Here is a 19,136-nt window from a genome sequence, read left to right on the forward strand (position 1 = left end):
TCTGCATCACAGTCCGACGCTCTATCCACTGCGCCACTGTCTGGTCAGGCCACCCTGTCTTGACTTCCTAATCTTTCCTGATATTAATAGGATATACTATACTGTCTCCCTTATGTTGAGGGGCCTGAAGAAGAAGAGTTGAGTTCAGGTCACATTTTGTTGGTATTTATTTACTTAGCATTTAAATTTATTACTGTCACAAAAACTGTGAATTTTAGGAAACACCAAAGAAGATAGAAAATGTGATTATTTGTGAGATACTTGATAGTCATCTTTGGCCTTCTTGATTCTTCATTTTTTACTTGCCATTCTAATGCTCTAAGATGGGCTAATCTTCCCTGTCCCCCTTCCCTCCTAGCAAAGACCACAAAAAGACTATTATTTCTCTATCCACTGGGGGTAAGGCACTAAGCTTGATGGTGAGGGTGCTAGAGTTAAGAATTATGACATTTATCCTGCCCTCAAGAAGCTTATAGTCTAGGAAGGGAATAAAAACTATCTATATATGTATATATGGTTGAAGTACACCAAGCAGAGCATAGTCATGTCTTAGAAGAAAAAGTGAAGTGCTGTAGAATAGAGAGTTTAGAGGGGCTTTGAGAAATGTCATCTGTGCCTTTTCATCATCTGGGCTAGGAGTCATGGGTCTTGAGAGCAAATTCTGGCTTGGCCACTTCTGTGCTTTGTGTTGAGCAAGTTTCTTACTGTCTTTGGGGCTCATTCTATCATCTGTGAAATTGAGGTAGTAACTTACACCACACAGTTAATAGTAGGGTTAACTTAAAATGTGTTGCAGCCTGACCTGTGGTGGCACAGTTGATAAAGCATGGACCTGGAACGCTGAGGTCGCTGGTTCGAAACCCTGGGCTTGCCCAGTCAAGGCATATACAGGAAGCAACTACTATGAGTTGGTGCTTCCTGCTTCTCCCTCCTCTTTCTCTCTCTCTCTCTCCTCTTTAAAAAGTTAATAAATAAATATTAAACTATGTTTCAAATGTTTCTAGCTTATGATTGGCCTGTTATAAGAGCTCTAGTAAAGAAAGTTTGTTCATGTGAAATGCTTTGTAAACTATACAAAATTATGCACATAAAACTATAGTTAGGTACATTTTATGTGTTCTGAAGTGGGTTATTATTACATATAGCAATTCTTTCCCTGGGGCCCAGCCCACAGGGTAATTAAAGTTTTCTAGTGGCCTGACCTGTGGTGGTGCAGTGGATCAAGCGTCAACCTGGAACACTGAGGTTGCAGGTTCAAAACCGTGGGCTTGCCTGGTCAAGGCATATATGGGAGTTGATTCTTTCTGCTCCTTTCCCCTTCTCTCTTTTCTCTCTCTTCTCTAAAATGAACAACTAAATAAAAATAATTAAAGGGAAAAAGATCAGAGCAGAAATAAATGACATATAGACTAAAAAAATTTTTTTTAATGTTTTCTACTGATGTTTCCCTTCTTTTGGTGGAAAGGAAAGGACTTTTCAGATATTGTTTCTAAATCTTGGAGTAGCAGAATTTCGAATATCAGATTATACCAATATTAGGCTTATATTTGCCTTATTGTTCAGCTGATAAATCCAGGACATTAGTTTGGAGATATCCAGGTCCAGACATTATGTGGACGGGACTTAAAATTTGGAAAGAATAGACTTTGCTTTTATCATGATGTGTAGTTGAAAGCATTACTCCCTCCTCTTTTCCTCACGTTCCTCCAGGCAGGATGTAGCCAATCAGATGTGTACAAAGACCAAGGAGGAGTGTGAGAAGCACTATATGAAGCATTTCATCAACAACCCTCTGTTTGCATCTACCCTGCTGAACCTGAAGCAGACAGAGGAGGCAAAAACTGCCGACACAGCCATTCCATTTCACTGTAAGTGCGCCCTGTTTAAAGAGATACTTAGGTCATATTTGGGCCCAGTTGCATAACAGATAAATAATGGTTCAATGACTTGGACAGCTAATGAGTTTACAAAAGATAGGATGAGTTGGCATGGCCTTTATTGAGAGTCAGGGCCATAATGGGCAAGGAGGGAACATCTCCCAGAGGTCAGAATTCTGTAATGGATGACAGGGCACCTGGGTCCAATGTGTAGTTACCTCTGAGACTTTTTAACACAGTAGTTAACTTTAACGCTTGCTCCAGTGAGGTAAAATGTGCAAAATGAACTTTCCATGCTGTTGGAACACAAGGCTTTTTACAATCCTTTGGAGGGTTTATGATTGTAGATCTTAGTTACTTAAGGAAGTCCAGTATTTGACTCATTATCATTATTTATTAATCATTTCAGTGTTATGTCTGAGAAGCAATTTATTACTTTTGTTCGCTTGGTTGTGGCAGTAATGGCACACTTTTTAAAAAATCTCATGGGACTGAGGGACCCATGAGTCTCTTAACAAAACATAACCAAACCATGATGAATTATAAATGCACATCTTTCCTCAATGACTCCCAGAGCACAAGTAATGAGATAAGAATGTTTTCCCTTCCTCCCTCCTACTCTCTAGAAACAGTTTCATAGCTGACTAACTCAAAGCCTGATGACCTCCTCCTATTTCGATAGTATGTACTTGGATATTAGTGCTGTTCCCAAATCCACCATTTGTTCTCCTAGAAACCCAGTGAACTAGGCAGAGTAGGTACTCTTATTTTACACACGAGGTAAACAGGTTCAGAACGTTTAAGTAATTTGTGCAAGGTCAAGTGGATATTAAGGGGTGAGTGGATATAAGATCTGGGACTCAGTTCCGGCTAACTGCCAAATCTAATGGAGTTTTGTTTGTTTTTTTTCCCTCTCAGTTAGATGAGGTTTGTAAATTGAGGTTGGTCCTAAAGCATACTGTTCTATTATATTAAAGAAAAGATCCTTGATTTTTTTCTTACTTTAAAAGCCAAAGACTGAGCAAACTTTTCCATATTTACTTAAAGGATTCCCTAATTTGTAATTTCCTTTTTAAGAAATCAGTCTGTTTCTTTCTATAATACTTAATCTTTTTCACTTTTCCCTTTATGAAAACCTTTTAAATTTTACCAATTCTCTCAGACCCTGTCTTTTCCCAAGCAAAACTGTTTCAGACTGTAAATGAGGACTATTTCTGTGTCACTTTTTTAAGGCCAATATAAAGTAAGTAAGAAAAACTCTTAAATTCTTTCAGCTCTAGATGACCCTCCCCGACCAACCTTTGACTCTATGCTCTCTCGGGACATGGCAGGATATATGCCAGCTCGAGCCGACTTCATTGAGGTAGGAGTGACTTGTTCTTGTTTCTTATTTGGCTTGTGTCTCTTATCCACAGGTTCCATACCACTAACAAAGATTTTCAAAACACTGTCATTCAGAGAGTCTTATGCAGCCACATTTTCTTCTACGTGAGTGCCTTTTCTCATGTGTAAACATTTTCACATGTAGAACAGTACAAGTTCTTCAGACCAAGAATCTGTTTCTTGTGTTTCATTGGTGTTGGCTCCCATTTTCTTAGTAGATGTGGGGTTTCTATAGACTGGTTCTCATTGCACACCTAGGGGCTGTCAAGGTTGTACCATGTCAGGGGCTGGCAGACTTTTTCTGTTAAAAGCCACATGGAAAATATTTTAGGTTTTGTAGACCACAAAGCCTTTTTTGCAACTAAACTTTGCCACTCTTGTTGCAAAAGCAGTGTGGATAATATGTAAACAAATGAGCATGCCTGGGCTCCAGCAAACTTTATTTACAGAAACAGGCAGCAGGCTGGATTTGTCACAGAGGCTGTAGTCAGTGGACCCCTCTACTGTATTTATAAGATAAAGAATGATGAATGGATATAAAACTACATGCTCCTTGTTCAGCTGTGAAGTTAAAAGCCATGAGAATGTAGTCGCAGGTTTTTTGATTTGTCATCTAATTCACAATAACAGGGCTCCTGGAGGTAAGTTGAAAGTTCAGCAAGCTACAAACCATTTTGCTAGCCACACCCAGGTCAGCAATTTTTCCACAGCAAGAGATATTGTAGAGCCATACCATAGACACTATCCCTGCAAATTGTACTCATTGAATGGAATATGAACAGATTTCCCCATTGAGCTATATAAGCAATGTTATTGAATAACTAGAGCTTTCAGAAGGTAGTGAAAAGATAGATGAATGAATGCAGACAATGGTCATATATGAAGAGCTAGTCAGAGTTAGAGTTTCTGGGATTACCTTTTACTTTTAGAGCAATAGCTTTGGCTTTATTCGTGAACTGGTCTCATTTTTACTATCACTCCTGCCTGAAAACCTCTCAGATTTTCTCCATGACTTATTATTATTTATGGCAATGTCCTGGCTTTGTACCCCATTTAGTACTTTTTTTTTTTCTGATAGAAAGTTTACTTGTTTTTAAATACATAAGTAAGGTATGTGTCTTTAGTACAACCTAGATTTTTTTTTTTTTTTTGTATTTTTCTGAAGCTGGAAACGGGGAGAGACAGTCAGACTCCCACATGCGCCTGACTGGGATCCACCCGGCACGCCCACCAGGGGCGACGCTCTGCACACCAGGGGGCGATGCTCTGCCCCTCTGGGGCGTCGCTCTGCCGTAACCAGAGCCATTCTAGCGCCTGGGGTAGAGGCCAAGGAGCCATCCCCAGCGCCCAGGCCATCTTTGCTCCAATGGAGCCTTGGCTGCGGGAGGGGAAGAGAGAGACAGAGAGGAAGGAGAGGGGGGTGGAGAAGCAAATGGGCGCTTCTCCTATGTGCCCTGGCCGGGAATCGAACCCGGGTCCCCCGCACGCCAGGCCGACGCTCTACCACTGAGCCAACTGGCCAGGGCCAGTACAACCTAGATTTTTACAATTATTATTTTTTTATAAATTTTTATTTTAATGGGGTGACATCAATAAATCAGGGTACATATATTCAAAGAAAACATTTCCAGGTTATCTTGTCATTTAGTTCTGTTGCATACCCATCACCCAAAGAGAGATCGTCCTCCGTCACCATCTATCCAGCCTTCTCTGTACCCCTCCTTCTCCCCCTCCCCCTCTCCCTCTTCCCCCCCCCCCCCGTAACCACCCCACGCCTGTCCATGTCTCTTAGTCTCATCCCTATGTCCCACCAATGCATGGAATCCTGCAGCTCTTGTTTTTTTCTGATTCACTTATTTCACTCCGCACAGTGTTATCAAGATTCCACCATTCTGCTATAAGTGATCCGATGTCATCATTTCCTCTAGCTGAATAGTATACCATGGTGTATATGTGCCCCATCTTCTTTATCCAGTCTTCTATTTTATTTTTATTTTTATTTTTTACAGTGTTTAAAAGCCTTTAAGCAAACTCTTGGCCAATACAGCAAGAATCCATAAAAGAGTAGTGTCCTTAACATGTTCACCAAGTCCAAGTTGGCCCCATCACCATGCCAAATTCCTGAAAAATGCAACCCAACCACAGTTCAGTCTGTTAGGAGCTGTCACAGGGAGCAGGAGTCCAGGAAAAGTCCACATCCAGGAAAAGTCCTCATGGCACTGGAATTGTTGCCACCATTCTATACTTTGCAGCTCATGTCCAAGGCCCAATGACCGCTGCTTCTAGCTGGTAATGATTCAGGTAGACTGGAAAGGCCATTTGTAGCATGCGTGGATATGGAGCTTCTGTTCTCCTCTGCCTGGAGAGATGAGACCAGGTTGCTTTTCCCTGGAGCTCTGCGACTGTGGCATGGTAAAGAGAACCTTGGGATACACTAAGCTGGGTGGCAAAGGTAGATTCATAATAGAAGTTGGCAAAAGGGGGAAAGAGAGCTCTAAATTAGGAGTAGGTCCCGGCCTGAAATATGAGTGGGGCATTGAGGTAGGAGGGATAAAGGAAACACTATATATTAAGCAAAGCAGCAGAAAATAGGACTATCAACACCCACAACAGAGGTCTTTGAGGAAAGAAAAAACCTGACTATTCAGGCAAAACATAGTTAAGTGGCCCTTGTGCAAATGAGATCGGTTTACCTGCTTCTTGGAAGAAATACCCTAGGCTCGTCCACAGTGTCGTAGATGGGGCCGACAGCCCTGGGCACCTTCAGCCTTCAGTGGCTAACCTCAGCATTCTGGGCAAGGTTAGGTCATAGGTGGCTGGAGCAGGGCTGGAAGAGACTGAACCCTCCCTTAGAGGAGCGAGGGGGAAGCCTACCTTCCAGTGTCCCTGTTTCCTCACAACAGAGGCATGTAAGCCTGGCAGGCTTTAGCTCAATGACCTTCCTTTCCACTATTGAAGCAGGACCCAGATGGCATCCTGTGAGACCCCTTTGGGGCGTTGGAGCCTTTAAGGGTGTATCCTAAAAGCTGGTAGTTCCCCTGATCTCTATTGGGCTTTTTCTGCCCCCAGGTATCTTAAAAGCCCTGCTCAGAAGATCTCGCTGAGGGGTTTGAGGATCCCCATCCGCCTATATAAATCTTTTCCATATATCTGGAGCTATTTGGAAAAAGACAAAACAGTGTTATTAGCTGGATCTAATAAAGAAGGTAGTAGTTTGCAGGCGAAAAAGATTTGGTGTCTCCTGTTCATCAGCATTCAAAAGAAATGTAATTTTTTTTTTTTAAGTAAGAAGCATGATATGGTAGACCTGTAGGTGTTCCAGGATATGACTACCCCCTTTTAAATTTTTTTTTAATTGACCTTAAAATGTTTGCTGAGTACACTTTAATAATACCTTAACTTTAAAGATTGTAAGCATGACAAAATACAGTAAATGCTTTTGCTCCATATGCAGGAGCATTTTCAGTTTAGCCAGTTTAGGAAATACAATAATAGAACAATGCTTACAGACAATGAGCTATAACATGCTTAGCAGCCTCTCCTGTTCTGACAGAGGTTACTATAGATCCGGAATATGTATCCACTGTAATGTGGACATACGACTGTTTGCCAAATGAAGGTATATGAGTAACATCCATCTGCCAAAGTTGTCCTGGTAGGGGTCCTTGAGGGTTAACTCCAAATGAAGGGGCAGTATAGGACCCCTCATTTAGTACTTTTTTTTTTTTAACATTTTTTTAAAGATTTTATTTATTCATTATAGAGAGGGGAGAGAGAGAGAGAGAGAGAGAAGGGGGGAGGAGCAGGAAGCATCAACTCCCATATGTGCCTTGACCAGGCAAGCCCAGAGTTTTGAACCGGCAACCTCAGTGTTTCCAGGTTGACGCTTTATCCACTGCGCCACCACAGGTCAGGCACATTTAGTACTTTTTTTTTTTTTTTTTTTTTTTTAGATTTTTGTTTTTTAATTTTTTAATTTTATTTTATTTATTCATTTTAGAGAGGAGAGAGAGGGGGAGAGAGAAACAGAGAGAGAGGAGAGAGAGACAGGGGGGAGGAGCTGGAAGCATCAACTCCCATATGTGCCTTGACCAGGCAAGCCCAGGGTTTCAAACCGGCGACCTCAGCATTTCTAGGTCGACGCTTTATCCACTGCGCCACCACAGGTCAGGCCATTTAGTACTTTTTAATGAGCGTTTGCCTCTGTATTTTCTGCTTGCTTCTAATACATGGCTACTGTAAAAGTATTACTCAAAGCTGATAAGTTTGGGGTGGGAATTTTTTTTCCCCCAAAACAGGAGTTTGACAATTACGCAGAGTGGGATTTGAGAGACATCGATTTTGTTGAAGATGACTCGGACATTTTACATGGTAACATTTTGTTTCAACAAATGTTTTTATTCATTGCAAACTGTGTGATGACATTGTGTTGGGGGCTGGGAATATAAAGATGAATAAAACACATCCCCTGCCCTTGATGAGACTCAAAATCTAGTGATTAAGTTGCTGGACTTACCTTGTTGTTGGGTTTTGACCACAATGAAAAAGGTTGTTTATGCTGATGATGAGTGTTGATTATATGATGGTAGTTGGAAATATCCCATTCCTTGGACTAGGTCCTTGGTCAGCAAACTGCGGCTTGCGAGCCACATGCCTCTTGTTGGCCCCTTGAGTGTGGCTCTTCCACAAAATACCACGTGCAGGCGCTACCTTGATAAGGAATGTACCTACCTATATAGTTTAAGTTTTAAAAATTTGGCTCTCAGCCCTGGCCAAGTGGTAGAGCGTCGGCCTGGCGTGCAGAAGTCCCGGGTTCGATTCCCGGCCAGGGCACACAGGAGAAGCGCCCATCTGCTTCTCCACCCCTCCCCCTCTCCTTCCTCTCTGTCTCTCTCTTCCCCTCCCGCAGCTAAGGCTCCATTGGAGCAAATATGGCCTGGGCGCTGGGGATGGCTCTGTGGCCTCTGCCTCAGGTGCTAGAGTGGCTCTGGTCACAACATAGCGATGCCCTGGATGGGCAGAGCGTCGCCCCCTGGTGGGCAGAGCGTCGCCCCTGGTGGGCGTGCCGGGTGGATCCCGGTCGAGCGCATGCGGGAGTCTGTCTGTCTCTCCCCGTTTCCAGCTTCAGAAAAATACAAAAAAAAAAAAAAATTGGCTCTCAAAAGAAATTTCAATGGTTGTACTGTTGATATTTGGCTCTGTTAACTAATGAGTTTGCTGACCACTGGACTAGGTGATCTTTCTATTGATTGAGGTAAGCCTACACTGAGGTAATTGGTTAACTGACCCTCACTGCCTCCTTAGAAGGAAAGGATTAAGGGCCCTGGCCAGATCGCTTTGTTGGTTAGAGCATCATCCCAAAGTGCAGAGTTTGCTGGTTCGATCTCCAGTCAGGGGACATAGAACAGCTCAACGTTCCTGTCTCTTTCCCCCTCTCCCTCTCCCAACTTCTCTTCCCCCCCCCCCGACCTTGCTGAAATCAATAAATAAAAAAAGGGAGGGAGTCAGTATGAAGACCTTGGGACTTCGGTAGCAACTGCCGATACTAGGTGTTCACTATAATTTGTTACCCGAAATTTTCCAGGGGAAAAGAATGAAAATTCTTTGAGGATTTTTAGACCAAGATTAGGCATTTGTTTCTTGGAATAGTTGAATTTTTAGCGTATCTGAATTCTCATCCAAGATTAGCCCTCTAAGGATTTGTATCAACTCTTGTGTTATAGCATAGATGGTTAATGCCAACAGGGCTCTTAAAAATGGGTGGTTTAGACTTTGGTTGAATCTCTTTTTCTATCCCTCTTTCTGTTTTCAGTGAACTGCATGTTTAAAGTAATTCCCAGTCTTCTCTTTCATTTCAGTCCAGAATGGAATATGATACAATATGAATAATGCTCCCTTGGATTTGGTATTCCCCAAACAGCATTTTCATTGTTTTTCTTAAATCTATATTCCAGGCAGGAAAGACAAGCAGAATCTTCGTATAAATCAAGTTTTCATGTGGCATTAACTGCTACTCTGTCACTACAAGAGGAACTTGATCCTTTTCTCCACAGAAGAGCTGCCTATGTGTTTGTTATACCAGACTTAGGACAAAGAAAGAGTCCTCATAAAAAAATTTACCTTTAGAATTTTTCTCCACATATTTCCTGAGTAGTTTTCTTTGCAAAATTTCAGTTCTCTTCTCCCACACGACTTGAAGGAAAGTCAAGAGTGACGCAGATTGAACTAAAAGAGGAAAGCCTGAAAGCAAACTAATTTAGCACTCACAAGAGTCATTGTATTTGTTCAGTCATCATGCCAATCTCTTCTTTTCAACCCTGGGTAACTGATGTTCTTGTCTTTTCTCATCTTGTGTTCTTCCCTCGAAGGTAGTATGCAGATAGCCATTCAGTATTTCTCCATATATACCAGCTTTAATTAAAATGGTGTTCCCTGGCTTCTATCTTTCTCTTCCAGAATGCAGAAATATAAAATGCACCTTTATAAATGTTACCCTTTTAGATAGTGTTCAAAAGTAGTAAACTTTTGGAAGTCAGAATCTCTAATGTCAATAATGGCTAAACTGTGTAAGAGACTTGCTGAATCACTTCTCTGGGCCCTAATCCAAGGTCTTCATTCTTAAGCCTCAACATAATTAAGAAAACTATAGTAATGGTTGGTATTTAATGTCACCCTTCATTCTTCATAGAAGCAGGATCTGTCATTTGTTCTGGTGCACTTGTGCTACTCTCTGTAGTTAAGTGAGAGCAGAAGAAAAAAAATCACAAAGAAGCAATTGATTAACAATTTTCATTTTGGTTAGCATTTCAAACCTCTAACATACTTCATTATTTGTGCTCTTCCTACAACTTCTATGGCCATGTTAGTCACTTGATTCTAGTTCATTTAAACTAGAACCGAAGCATCAGTTATTGTTGCACATAAGTAGCTTTAAGAGAACATAAATTATCCCTGCCTCCCCTTTCCTTCTCTGTCTACTGGTGAACTGTAAGATGTTAAGATGAGTGCTTTAGAAAAGGTGATAACATTTTAAAGAGGTTTTACAACACAAGAGGGATGACTTGCTGGTGCCACAAAGAGATGCCCTGTTTATGGCTCTGAGTTCTTAGCTCTTCTGGCAGCATGACTCACTGTCCTGTAGGGCACGTTGTCCCCAGGGTGGGCAGTTTCTTTCTAAGCACTCACTGTAAGGGGACCAGGAGCCCAAGGAGACTCAGGAAGGAATGAGAAGGAGCACACCTAGAACAGGTAAAGGGACATGTATTTTGTGCAAATCCAAACACTGATTCAACCTTGGACTCGCCTTTGAGTGAGTCACTGGGTGATCATGGGCAAGTCCTTAGGATCTTGCTTATTGTTTCTTTGTGTCTTCTGCCAAAAAAGAAGGGTGACACTGATTAGTCAGAGAGTATAAATGTCTCCAATGAAAGATGGTACATAATTCAGGGTGATGTTATTACCATTCCATTATGACATTATACTCTTAACATTACTGAACATTAGCAACATTCCTTTTATGTTCCCTCACTTGTAACTACTGGAAGGAAGCAAACTGTTTTGCTTGGCTGGGATTTTTTTCATATTCCATCCTAAAAGATCAATGGATGCCACCAAGCCCTTTTCCTTGCCCAAAGACTTTTGCTATGATTCATAGAATTTATCTAATAAAATGGGTTTGAATGGTCCATTATAGAGACCTGAGACACAGTGGAGGGACAGTAAATTGCATTCCAACCACCGGAGACTTTTAGAAAGGGCCCAGAGAAGCTTCGACAAGTGAAGCAGTGTCTGAGGAAGAAAATAAGGAAGTTCTGGGATCCCTAAATGACACTTCCTTGTATTTTATTGAAATAAGCAGCAATTATGGGTTCAACAGAGATGCAGAGGACTCCTAACCCTGACACTCTCTGTGTCATGGTGTATTGTGGGAATTTCCATGCAGACACAGTGTGTGTTTCCCTTTTTGTGAGAATATTACTCACCATCGGCTTCCATTTAGGAAAATCTCTCCTTAATTTGAGGACACCTCTTCCCCAGAGGTTCACAGGTTCTGAAATCCTGGGTGCAACATCTTTTAACCATTGCTGTCTCATAACCCAAGCAAGCAAGAGGCAGTATAACCTCCTTCCTGTATGTTCGGTTTGTTTTCAACATCTCTTAGGGTTGCCCATTAAAACTGCTTATTTTCTCTTTATTTGGAAAGGTAATTTCAGCAAAATTTTTTATCCAGGCATTGATTTCCCCCCCACTCTTCCCCCACCTTTGGCCCATATTGTCAATCTTTAGATCCTTTTACAGTTAGTCGATCAGAGGTCCAGCCTAATCTCTGAGTACACTCACCTTTTGGTAGGACCCTACCCTTAGTAGTGACTTGACTATTTTATGCTTAGGACATTTTAGACATAAATGCTATTAGTAATAGCCAATACATACAGCACTGTTTGTCACGTACCATTTTAAGCCCTTCACACGTATGAATTTATTTAATCCTCACAAAATTCTGTGAGTTGGGCATTAGTATTATTCTCATTTTATAGACACAGAAATTGAGGAATGGAAATAACAAGTAACTTGCCTGAGGTCATGTAACCTGCAAGTGACGGAGCCATCTCCAGAATCTATGATTTTAATACTGTACTAATTATCTTTGCAACATTACATTTTTGTTGCTTTTGTAGGGAGGTGACATTTCACATTTGTTGTCTCCTATGGCTTAACCACATTCCTGAGAAGTAGACTAGGTATTTTCCCATTTTACATTCGGGGTAATGTACAAAGGAGTTCAGGAACTTGCTCAAGGTCTCCTAGTTGCTGACTTGAACCTTTAGGTCATGTAGTCTTTTTTCCTTTGCAGAACTGATTGTGTACATCTTATCCGAAGCTTGGGCGTGGTGGGGTGGGGGATGACTTTTAAAAAGCTTTGCCTATTGGGAATACCTGAGTCACAGGTTTGGACTTGTGTGGCTGACATAAGGCTTTTGATTGGCTTCCCTGCAGTTAAGGCCTCTGACTTGCTTTTCTTGCCAAGCAGACAGTAAGTGCCTTCTGTCGAGAAAACAGAAACATATTGCCAGCTATTTTGAACAATGTTAGAAATACATTGCAGTGGGAAGGAGCTGCCTCTGACTTCTGCACACTTCTTGAAATATTTTAAGGCCAGCCATTTGGAAACTTTGTTATCAGTCCTCAGTATTATCCTGGGGAGACTATTCTCTCTCCCCATGGCTGAGATTTCGGAGATTTTGGAGATTTCGGAGGCCTTACATCAGTGGATAGGTGACAGGGGTTATGGTTCGTTTGTTTGTTTGTTTTTAATGATATCTGGTTCTTTGTGAGCCCACTGTACTGCAGATTCACGTTCCTGCCTGTCCGCCCTGTTATTTCTGCTCTGCCTGCTGTGGCATGGTCCTCCCTGAGTTGGCTGTGCAGTTCAGATCTTATAATCAATTTCTGCAGTCTGAGTGTGCATTTATTTATTTATTTATTTATTTATTTATTTATTATTAAGTGAGAGGTGGGAAGGCAGAGACTGATTCCTGCATGTGCCCCAACTGGGATCTACCCCGCAAGCCCCTTATCAGGCGATGCTCTGCCCATCTGGGGCCATTGCTCCATTGCTAGGCAACTGCGCTATTTTTAGCTACTGAGGCGAGGCCATGGAGCCATCCTCAGTGCCTGGGGCCAACCTACTGAAACTATGCGAGCCTTGGCTGCAGGAAGGAGGGATTGGGGGTTGGAGAAGTAGGTGGTTGATTCTCCTACGTTCCCTGACCTGGAATTAAACCTGGGACTTCCACACGCTGGCTGAATGAAGCTCTGCCGCTAAGCCAGCTGGCCAGGGCTCTGAGTGTGCTTTATAAAGAAAGGAGATAGCTTCAAATAGAAATTTTTCTCTGGGAGAATTCCATTTCTCCTCTCATTTGTTTCTATGTGTTTCTTTCCTTCCCTCATTAACCAGAGCCAGTTGTTCATGTTTGAATGATCAAGCTGTATAACCAATTATCAGCAGTATATATTTATAGAATTTTTTTTGGTGACACAGTTTCTTCAGTTTATTTATTTTTTTGTTTTAATTAAGTCATTCCCACACAAATTTCAGGAAACAACATGGTAAGTTAATGTCTTAGAAAAATTACAAAAATACTTTGTCAGAATTAGCAGTGATTTTCACTGTATCATCAAATTGTTTCTTTACTATTGAACTCATTTCATTATTTGATGACTAAATGAGATAAGGCACACAAAGAGCTGGAATGTGACAAATAACTCAGTGTATTTTACCTATTTACTTAGCTATTATATTTGTTCCTCTTTTTGTCTTGAACTATTGACTTTCTGATTCTATTTGTCAAAAGAAAGAGAATTCACTCTAAGGCATATGTTAGGTACATGTCAGAGACACATCCACTCCACCCTCCTCTTACCTGCCTTTCTACCATGCAGGCCTGTAAAGTGCATCTCCACCAGCAGAGCATTGTAGAGCCTATTATTTCACAGCATTTGTTGGAAAACACTGGCAGCGCCTGGCCTGTGGTGATGCAGTGGATAGAGCACTGACTTGGAATGCTAAGGTCCCTGGTTCGAAACCCTGGGCTGCCCGGTCAAGGCTCATACAATCAGTGAACAACTAAAGCGAAACAACTATAAGTTGCTACTTCTTACTGTCCCTCCCTTTCCTCTTTCTGTAAAATTAATAAATGAAATCTTATTGTAAAACACTGGCAGAGTATGGGTTATTCTATGATATCAGGGCTTTCAAACGGAACTATCCTATAAATCAAGAAAGAGTTTATTTGTAAAAAGAGTTCTTTTATCCAAAAAAAAATTGAAAATCATTGCCTTAAATCTCAGACCTGCCTGAGATTTAAATCTCATCACCTGCCTGACCAGGTGGTGGTGCAGTGGATAGAGTGTCCGATTGGGACACGGAGTACCCAGGTTGGAAACCTCGAGGTCGCCAGCTTGAGCGCGGGCTTATCTGGTTTGAGCAAGGCTCACCAGCTTGAGCCTAAGGTCGCTGGCTTGAGCAAGGGGTCACTCTGTCTGCTGTAGCCCCCAGTCAAGGCACATATGAGAAAGCAATCAATGAACAACTTGAACAACTAAGGTGCCACAACGAAGAATTGATGCTTCTCATCTCTCTCCGTTTCTTTGTCTGTCCCTATCTGTCCCTCTCTCTGTCTCTCTCTGTCTCTGTCACACACACACACAAAAAATCTCAGACCTGGCCCTGGCCATTTGGCTCAGTGGTAGAGCCTTAGCCCAGCATGTATAGGTCCCAGGTTTGATTCCTGGTCAGAGCACACTGAGAAGCAACCATCTGCTTTTCCAGCCCTACCCCTTCTCTCTCTCTCTCTCTCTCTCTCTCTCTCTCTCTCTCTCTCTCTTTCTCTTTCTCTCCCACAGCATGGCTCAAACGGTTTGAGCAAGTTGGCCTCGGGCACTGAGTATGGCTCTATGGCCTCAGCTCAGGTACAAAAGTAGCTCAGTTGCTGACTAACGGAGCAACGGCCCCAGATGGGCCGAACATTTGCCCCCCCCCCCATAGGGGGCATGGCTTGCCAGGTGGATCCTGGTCATGGTGCATGTGGGAGTTTGTCTTTGCCTACCCTCCTCTCACAAAATTTAAAAAAAAAACCTCAAACCTTATATGATTGGATTATTTAAGTTTGTGGGCAGTTGTAAGGGAAAAAATGAAACAATATTGTTTAAATTTTTGAATTTGTTAGAAAATAAAAAATATTCATGGTGGTTAATACTTTTTTTTTAATACTTAAACTTTAAAAAATATTGCATTCTCTCACCTCTTCAGATTTTCCAGTTAGAACTTAGGTTATTCTTATCTCAGATACAAAGGAGAATGACCTAGATAAATTATTTCTGGTCATTTCCCAGTGATGAAGTTATAGACTTATCTAGTGCATCCATTCATAGCACAGCAGGTTAGATTTTGGTGTTTCTTCTTTCTAATCTGAGACTATCCTTAGGGCAAGTAGATAGTAATAAGTCAGGATGGAATCTCCAGAATTTCTTTCTTTTTTAAAAGATTTTATTTATTGATTTTTTTTTTTTTTTTTGTATTTTTCTGAAGTTGGAAATGGGGAGGCAGTCAGACAGACTCCTGCATGCGCCAGACCGGGATCCACCCAGCATGCCCACCAGGGGGCAATGCTCTGCCCATCTGGGGCATTGCTCTGTTGCAACCAGAGCCATTCTAGCACCTGAGGCAGAGGCCATGGAGCCATCCTCAGCGCCTGGGCCAACTTTGCTCCAGTGGAGCCTTGGCTGCGGGAGGGGAAGAGAGAGACAGAGAGGAAGGAGAGGGGTTGGGGTGGAGAAGCAGATGAGCACTTCTCCTGTGTGCCCTGGCCAGGAATTGAACCCGGGACTCCTGCATACCAGGCCAACGCTCTACCACTGAGCCAACCAGTCAGGGTTATTTATTGATTTTAAGGAAAGAAAGAGAGAAAGGCAAGGGGAAGGAGTGGGAAGCATCAACTCATAGTTAGTTCGTGTATATGCTTTGACTGGGCAAGCCCGGGGTTTCAAACCAGCAACCTCAGCATTTCAGGCCAATGCTCCGTCCACTGTGCCACCATAGGCAGGTCAGAAATTTATTTTTATCATCTCACCAGGACTACCGTGTTGGTAGTGCATGACACAGTGATGCAGTGGATAGAGCACTGACTTGGAATGCTAAAGTCCCTGGTTCGAAACCCTGGGCTGCCCGGTCAAGGCTCATACAATAAGCAATCAGTGAACAACTAAAGCGAAACAACTATAAGTTGCTGCTTCTTACTGTCCCTCCCTTTCTTCTTTCTGTAAAATCAATAAATGAAATCTTAAAACACTGGCAGAGTATGGGTTATTCTATGGTACCCAGGCTTTCAAACGGAACTATCCTATAAATCAAGAAAGAGTTTATTTGTAAAAAGAGTTCTTTTATCCAAAAAAAATTGAAAATCATTGCCTTAAATCTCAGACCTGCCTGAGATTTAAATCTCATCACCTGCCTGACCAGGTGGTGGTGCAGTGGATAGAGTGTCCGATTGGGACACGGAGTACCCAGGTTGGAAACCTCGAGGTCGCCAGCTTGAGCGCGGGCTTATCTGGTTTGAGCAAGGCTCACCAGCTTGAGCCTAAGGTTGCTGGCTTGAGCAAGGGGTCACTCTGTCTGCTGTAGCCCCCAGTCAAGGCACATATGAGAAAGCAATCAATGAACAACTAAGGTGCCGCAACGAAGAATTGATGCTTCTCATCTCTCTCCGTTTCTTTCTGTCTGTCCCTATCTGTCCCTCTCTCTGTCTCTGTCACACACACACAAAAAAAATCTCAGACCTGGCCCTGGCCAGTTGGCTCAGTGGTAGAGCCTTGGCCCAGCATGTATAAGTCCCAGGTTTGATTCCTAGTCAGAGCACACTGAGAAGCAACCATCTGCTTTTCCAGCCCTACCCCTTCTCTCTCTCTCTCTCTCTCTGCCTTCTTTCTTTCTCTTTCTCTCTCACAGCCATGGCTCAAACAGTTTAAGCAAGTTGCTCAACTTTTGTTTCTTTTCATGTAGTGAAAGAAATGGTGATTCTAACTAGCCAGGGTGTTCTGTTCTCTTTCTTATTGGTTCCATTTCTTTCCCTACCCTAAAACTATTTCCAGCAGAAGTATGGGTTTCAAACTGTTCCATGGAGGTGCCCTCAGACACTACTGCTAGGAAAGGTAGCTGGATATGGAGTTGGGAGAAGAGATTCAACTAGAGCACATCTCATCCTTTGGAAAACAAGATTTAAGTGTTATACTAACAATGTATAAATCTGTGCTGACTTATTGCCCCCATGAGCTAAACTGAAACTTATATTTCACATTCTTTGGATAAGATTGGATTGATGTTTTTATTAGTATTACAGAGGCTGTATTTTTAAATGAAGCTTTCTATCCTGGAAGAAGTGAATGTCATGCACAACCAAATTCTTTGTTGTGAAGGCTGCTGTGTATTAGAAATGATGTTACCTAACATTTGAATAATGTATTTTAGTTTTTTAGAGGACACATTAGATCATGTGTTGTACTATAGGGCCTCTTTCTTTTGTGAATATATTCAGTAATTAAAACCACCAAACTTTCAACTTATAAAATGTTTAATTAAGTAGGTAAGTTATAAGGATAGTTCCAGAATCCACTGCAATTATTAAATCTTAACGTTTCTTCAGAATTCATAGATTACAGATGAGAAGAATGGTTTAATGTGGCATAATGCTAAGTTATGCATTCCTCATATTTTTTTCTAGAGTTGTTAATTTTTTTTTTTTAAGATTTTATTGATCTTACAGAGAGAGGAGGGGGAGGTGACAAAAAATAGTTGCTTCTCGTATGTGCCTTGACCCAGCAAGCTCAGGGTTTCGAACCAGTGACCTCAGCATTCCAAGTCAACCTTCTGTCCACTGTGCCACCACAGGTCAGGCCTAGAGTTGTTAATAATTGGTCTTCATTTTTTTTTAACTCTAGAGGTCTTCAAACTATAAAAAACCTGTGAGAGTTTTTACTTCTGAGATTTTTAAAAAATATACATTTGTTTTTCAGTTGAGCCAGATTTAAAACATTAAACCAACACAGAGAAAGTGAACACACTGAGGAGTTTCAGTGCCTTTTCTACTCAGTGCTCTGGAACCAGGCAATCTAGGTTTGGATCCCAGCCATGTACTTAACGGCTATGTGATCTTGAGCAGATTGTTTTGTGTGCGTGGGGTATAAGGCATATTGGGGAATGGTAAGAAGCAAGACTGTAAAGATGGGCAGAATCAAGACCAAAGGAGGTCTTATATAATATGTAAGAGTTTGAACTCCTGTAAGTGGTTGAGAAGCCACTAAAGAATTATAAGTGGGGGGATTACATCACTGGGTTGTGTTCTAAAACAGTACTGTAATATTATTTGAAGGGGATGGATTGGAATGAGGTAGGAATGGAGTCATTAAAAGAGTGGGTGCAGTGATTTAGGTGAGACAAGATGCCAGAGTTAAGGAGAAAGATTGGGGATGAAGGGGAAGAGATGAATTTAAAGGAGATTGAAGCATTAAATATAGATAAGATTCACTGACTGACTAGATATGGAGAGAGGGAGGGAGTTGCCAGATTGACTTTTGTCTTAGATGAGAAGCTGTACTGTAATGCTATTAACCAACAGAGAGTTTTGGAGGATGAGAAAGAGGTAGCAGATAAATTTACAACTGAAGACTACATGAGTAGAGATATGATAGGGGCTGGAGCTTAATAGATATTTGAGTTTGAGATTATATATTTTGATGGTACTAAGAACCGTAGACATAGATGAGTTTCTAGGAATTAGGTGAGAGTTGAAAAGAGATGGAACCTGGAGGAATTCTGAAGATGGAAAAACTGGCCAAGGAAAGAAAGAGAACCAGGACTTGTTGTACTGATGAAAACTTTTTGTTATCCAATGACTCTTTTCTTCTAATTCCCACATCTTTTTTTTTTTTTTTTTTTTTTAATTTTATTTATTCATTTTTGGAGAGGAGAAAGAGAGGGAGAGAGAGAAACAGAGAGAGAGAGAAGGGGGGAGGAGCTGGAAGCATCAACTCCCATATGTGCCTTGACCAGGCAAGCCCAGGGTTTTGAACCGGCGACCTCAGCATTTCCAGGTTGATGCTTTATCCACTGCGCCACCACAGGTCAGGCTCCCACATCTTTAACGTGAAACTAAAGCCAGGGAAAGACTGGGATATGGGCAGCCAACTAGGGCACAGCTTTGAGGTTGTTAATGGAACTTTTCACTATTGTATTTTTCTGAAGCTGGAAACGGGGAGAGACAGTCAGACAGACTCCCGCATGTGCCAGTCGGGATCCACCCAGCACGCCCACCAGGGGCG

At 41.9% G+C, this 19,136-nt stretch overlaps 1 protein-coding gene across 3 annotated transcripts in view; it reads left to right on the forward strand.

Moving 5' to 3' along the window:
* The window catches only part of TADA2A (transcriptional adaptor 2A), a 64,407-nt gene that overhangs the window by 25,638 nt on the left and 19,633 nt on the right, over positions 1-19,136 (forward strand). For all 3 annotated transcript variants that reach the window (XM_066262816.1, XM_066262814.1, XM_066262815.1), the window contains 3 exons: positions 1,711-1,868; positions 3,152-3,240; positions 7,559-7,631. In XM_066262816.1, coding sequence (XP_066118913.1) covers positions 1,711-1,868; positions 3,152-3,240; positions 7,559-7,631 — 320 coding nt within the window. The remainder of the gene's footprint in view (positions 1-1,710; positions 1,869-3,151; positions 3,241-7,558; positions 7,632-19,136) is intronic.

The sequence above is a fragment of the Saccopteryx bilineata genome, chromosome 2 (assembly GCF_036850765.1).
Source record: "Saccopteryx bilineata isolate mSacBil1 chromosome 2, mSacBil1_pri_phased_curated, whole genome shotgun sequence".
Lineage (NCBI taxonomy): Eukaryota > Metazoa > Chordata > Mammalia > Chiroptera > Emballonuridae > Saccopteryx > Saccopteryx bilineata.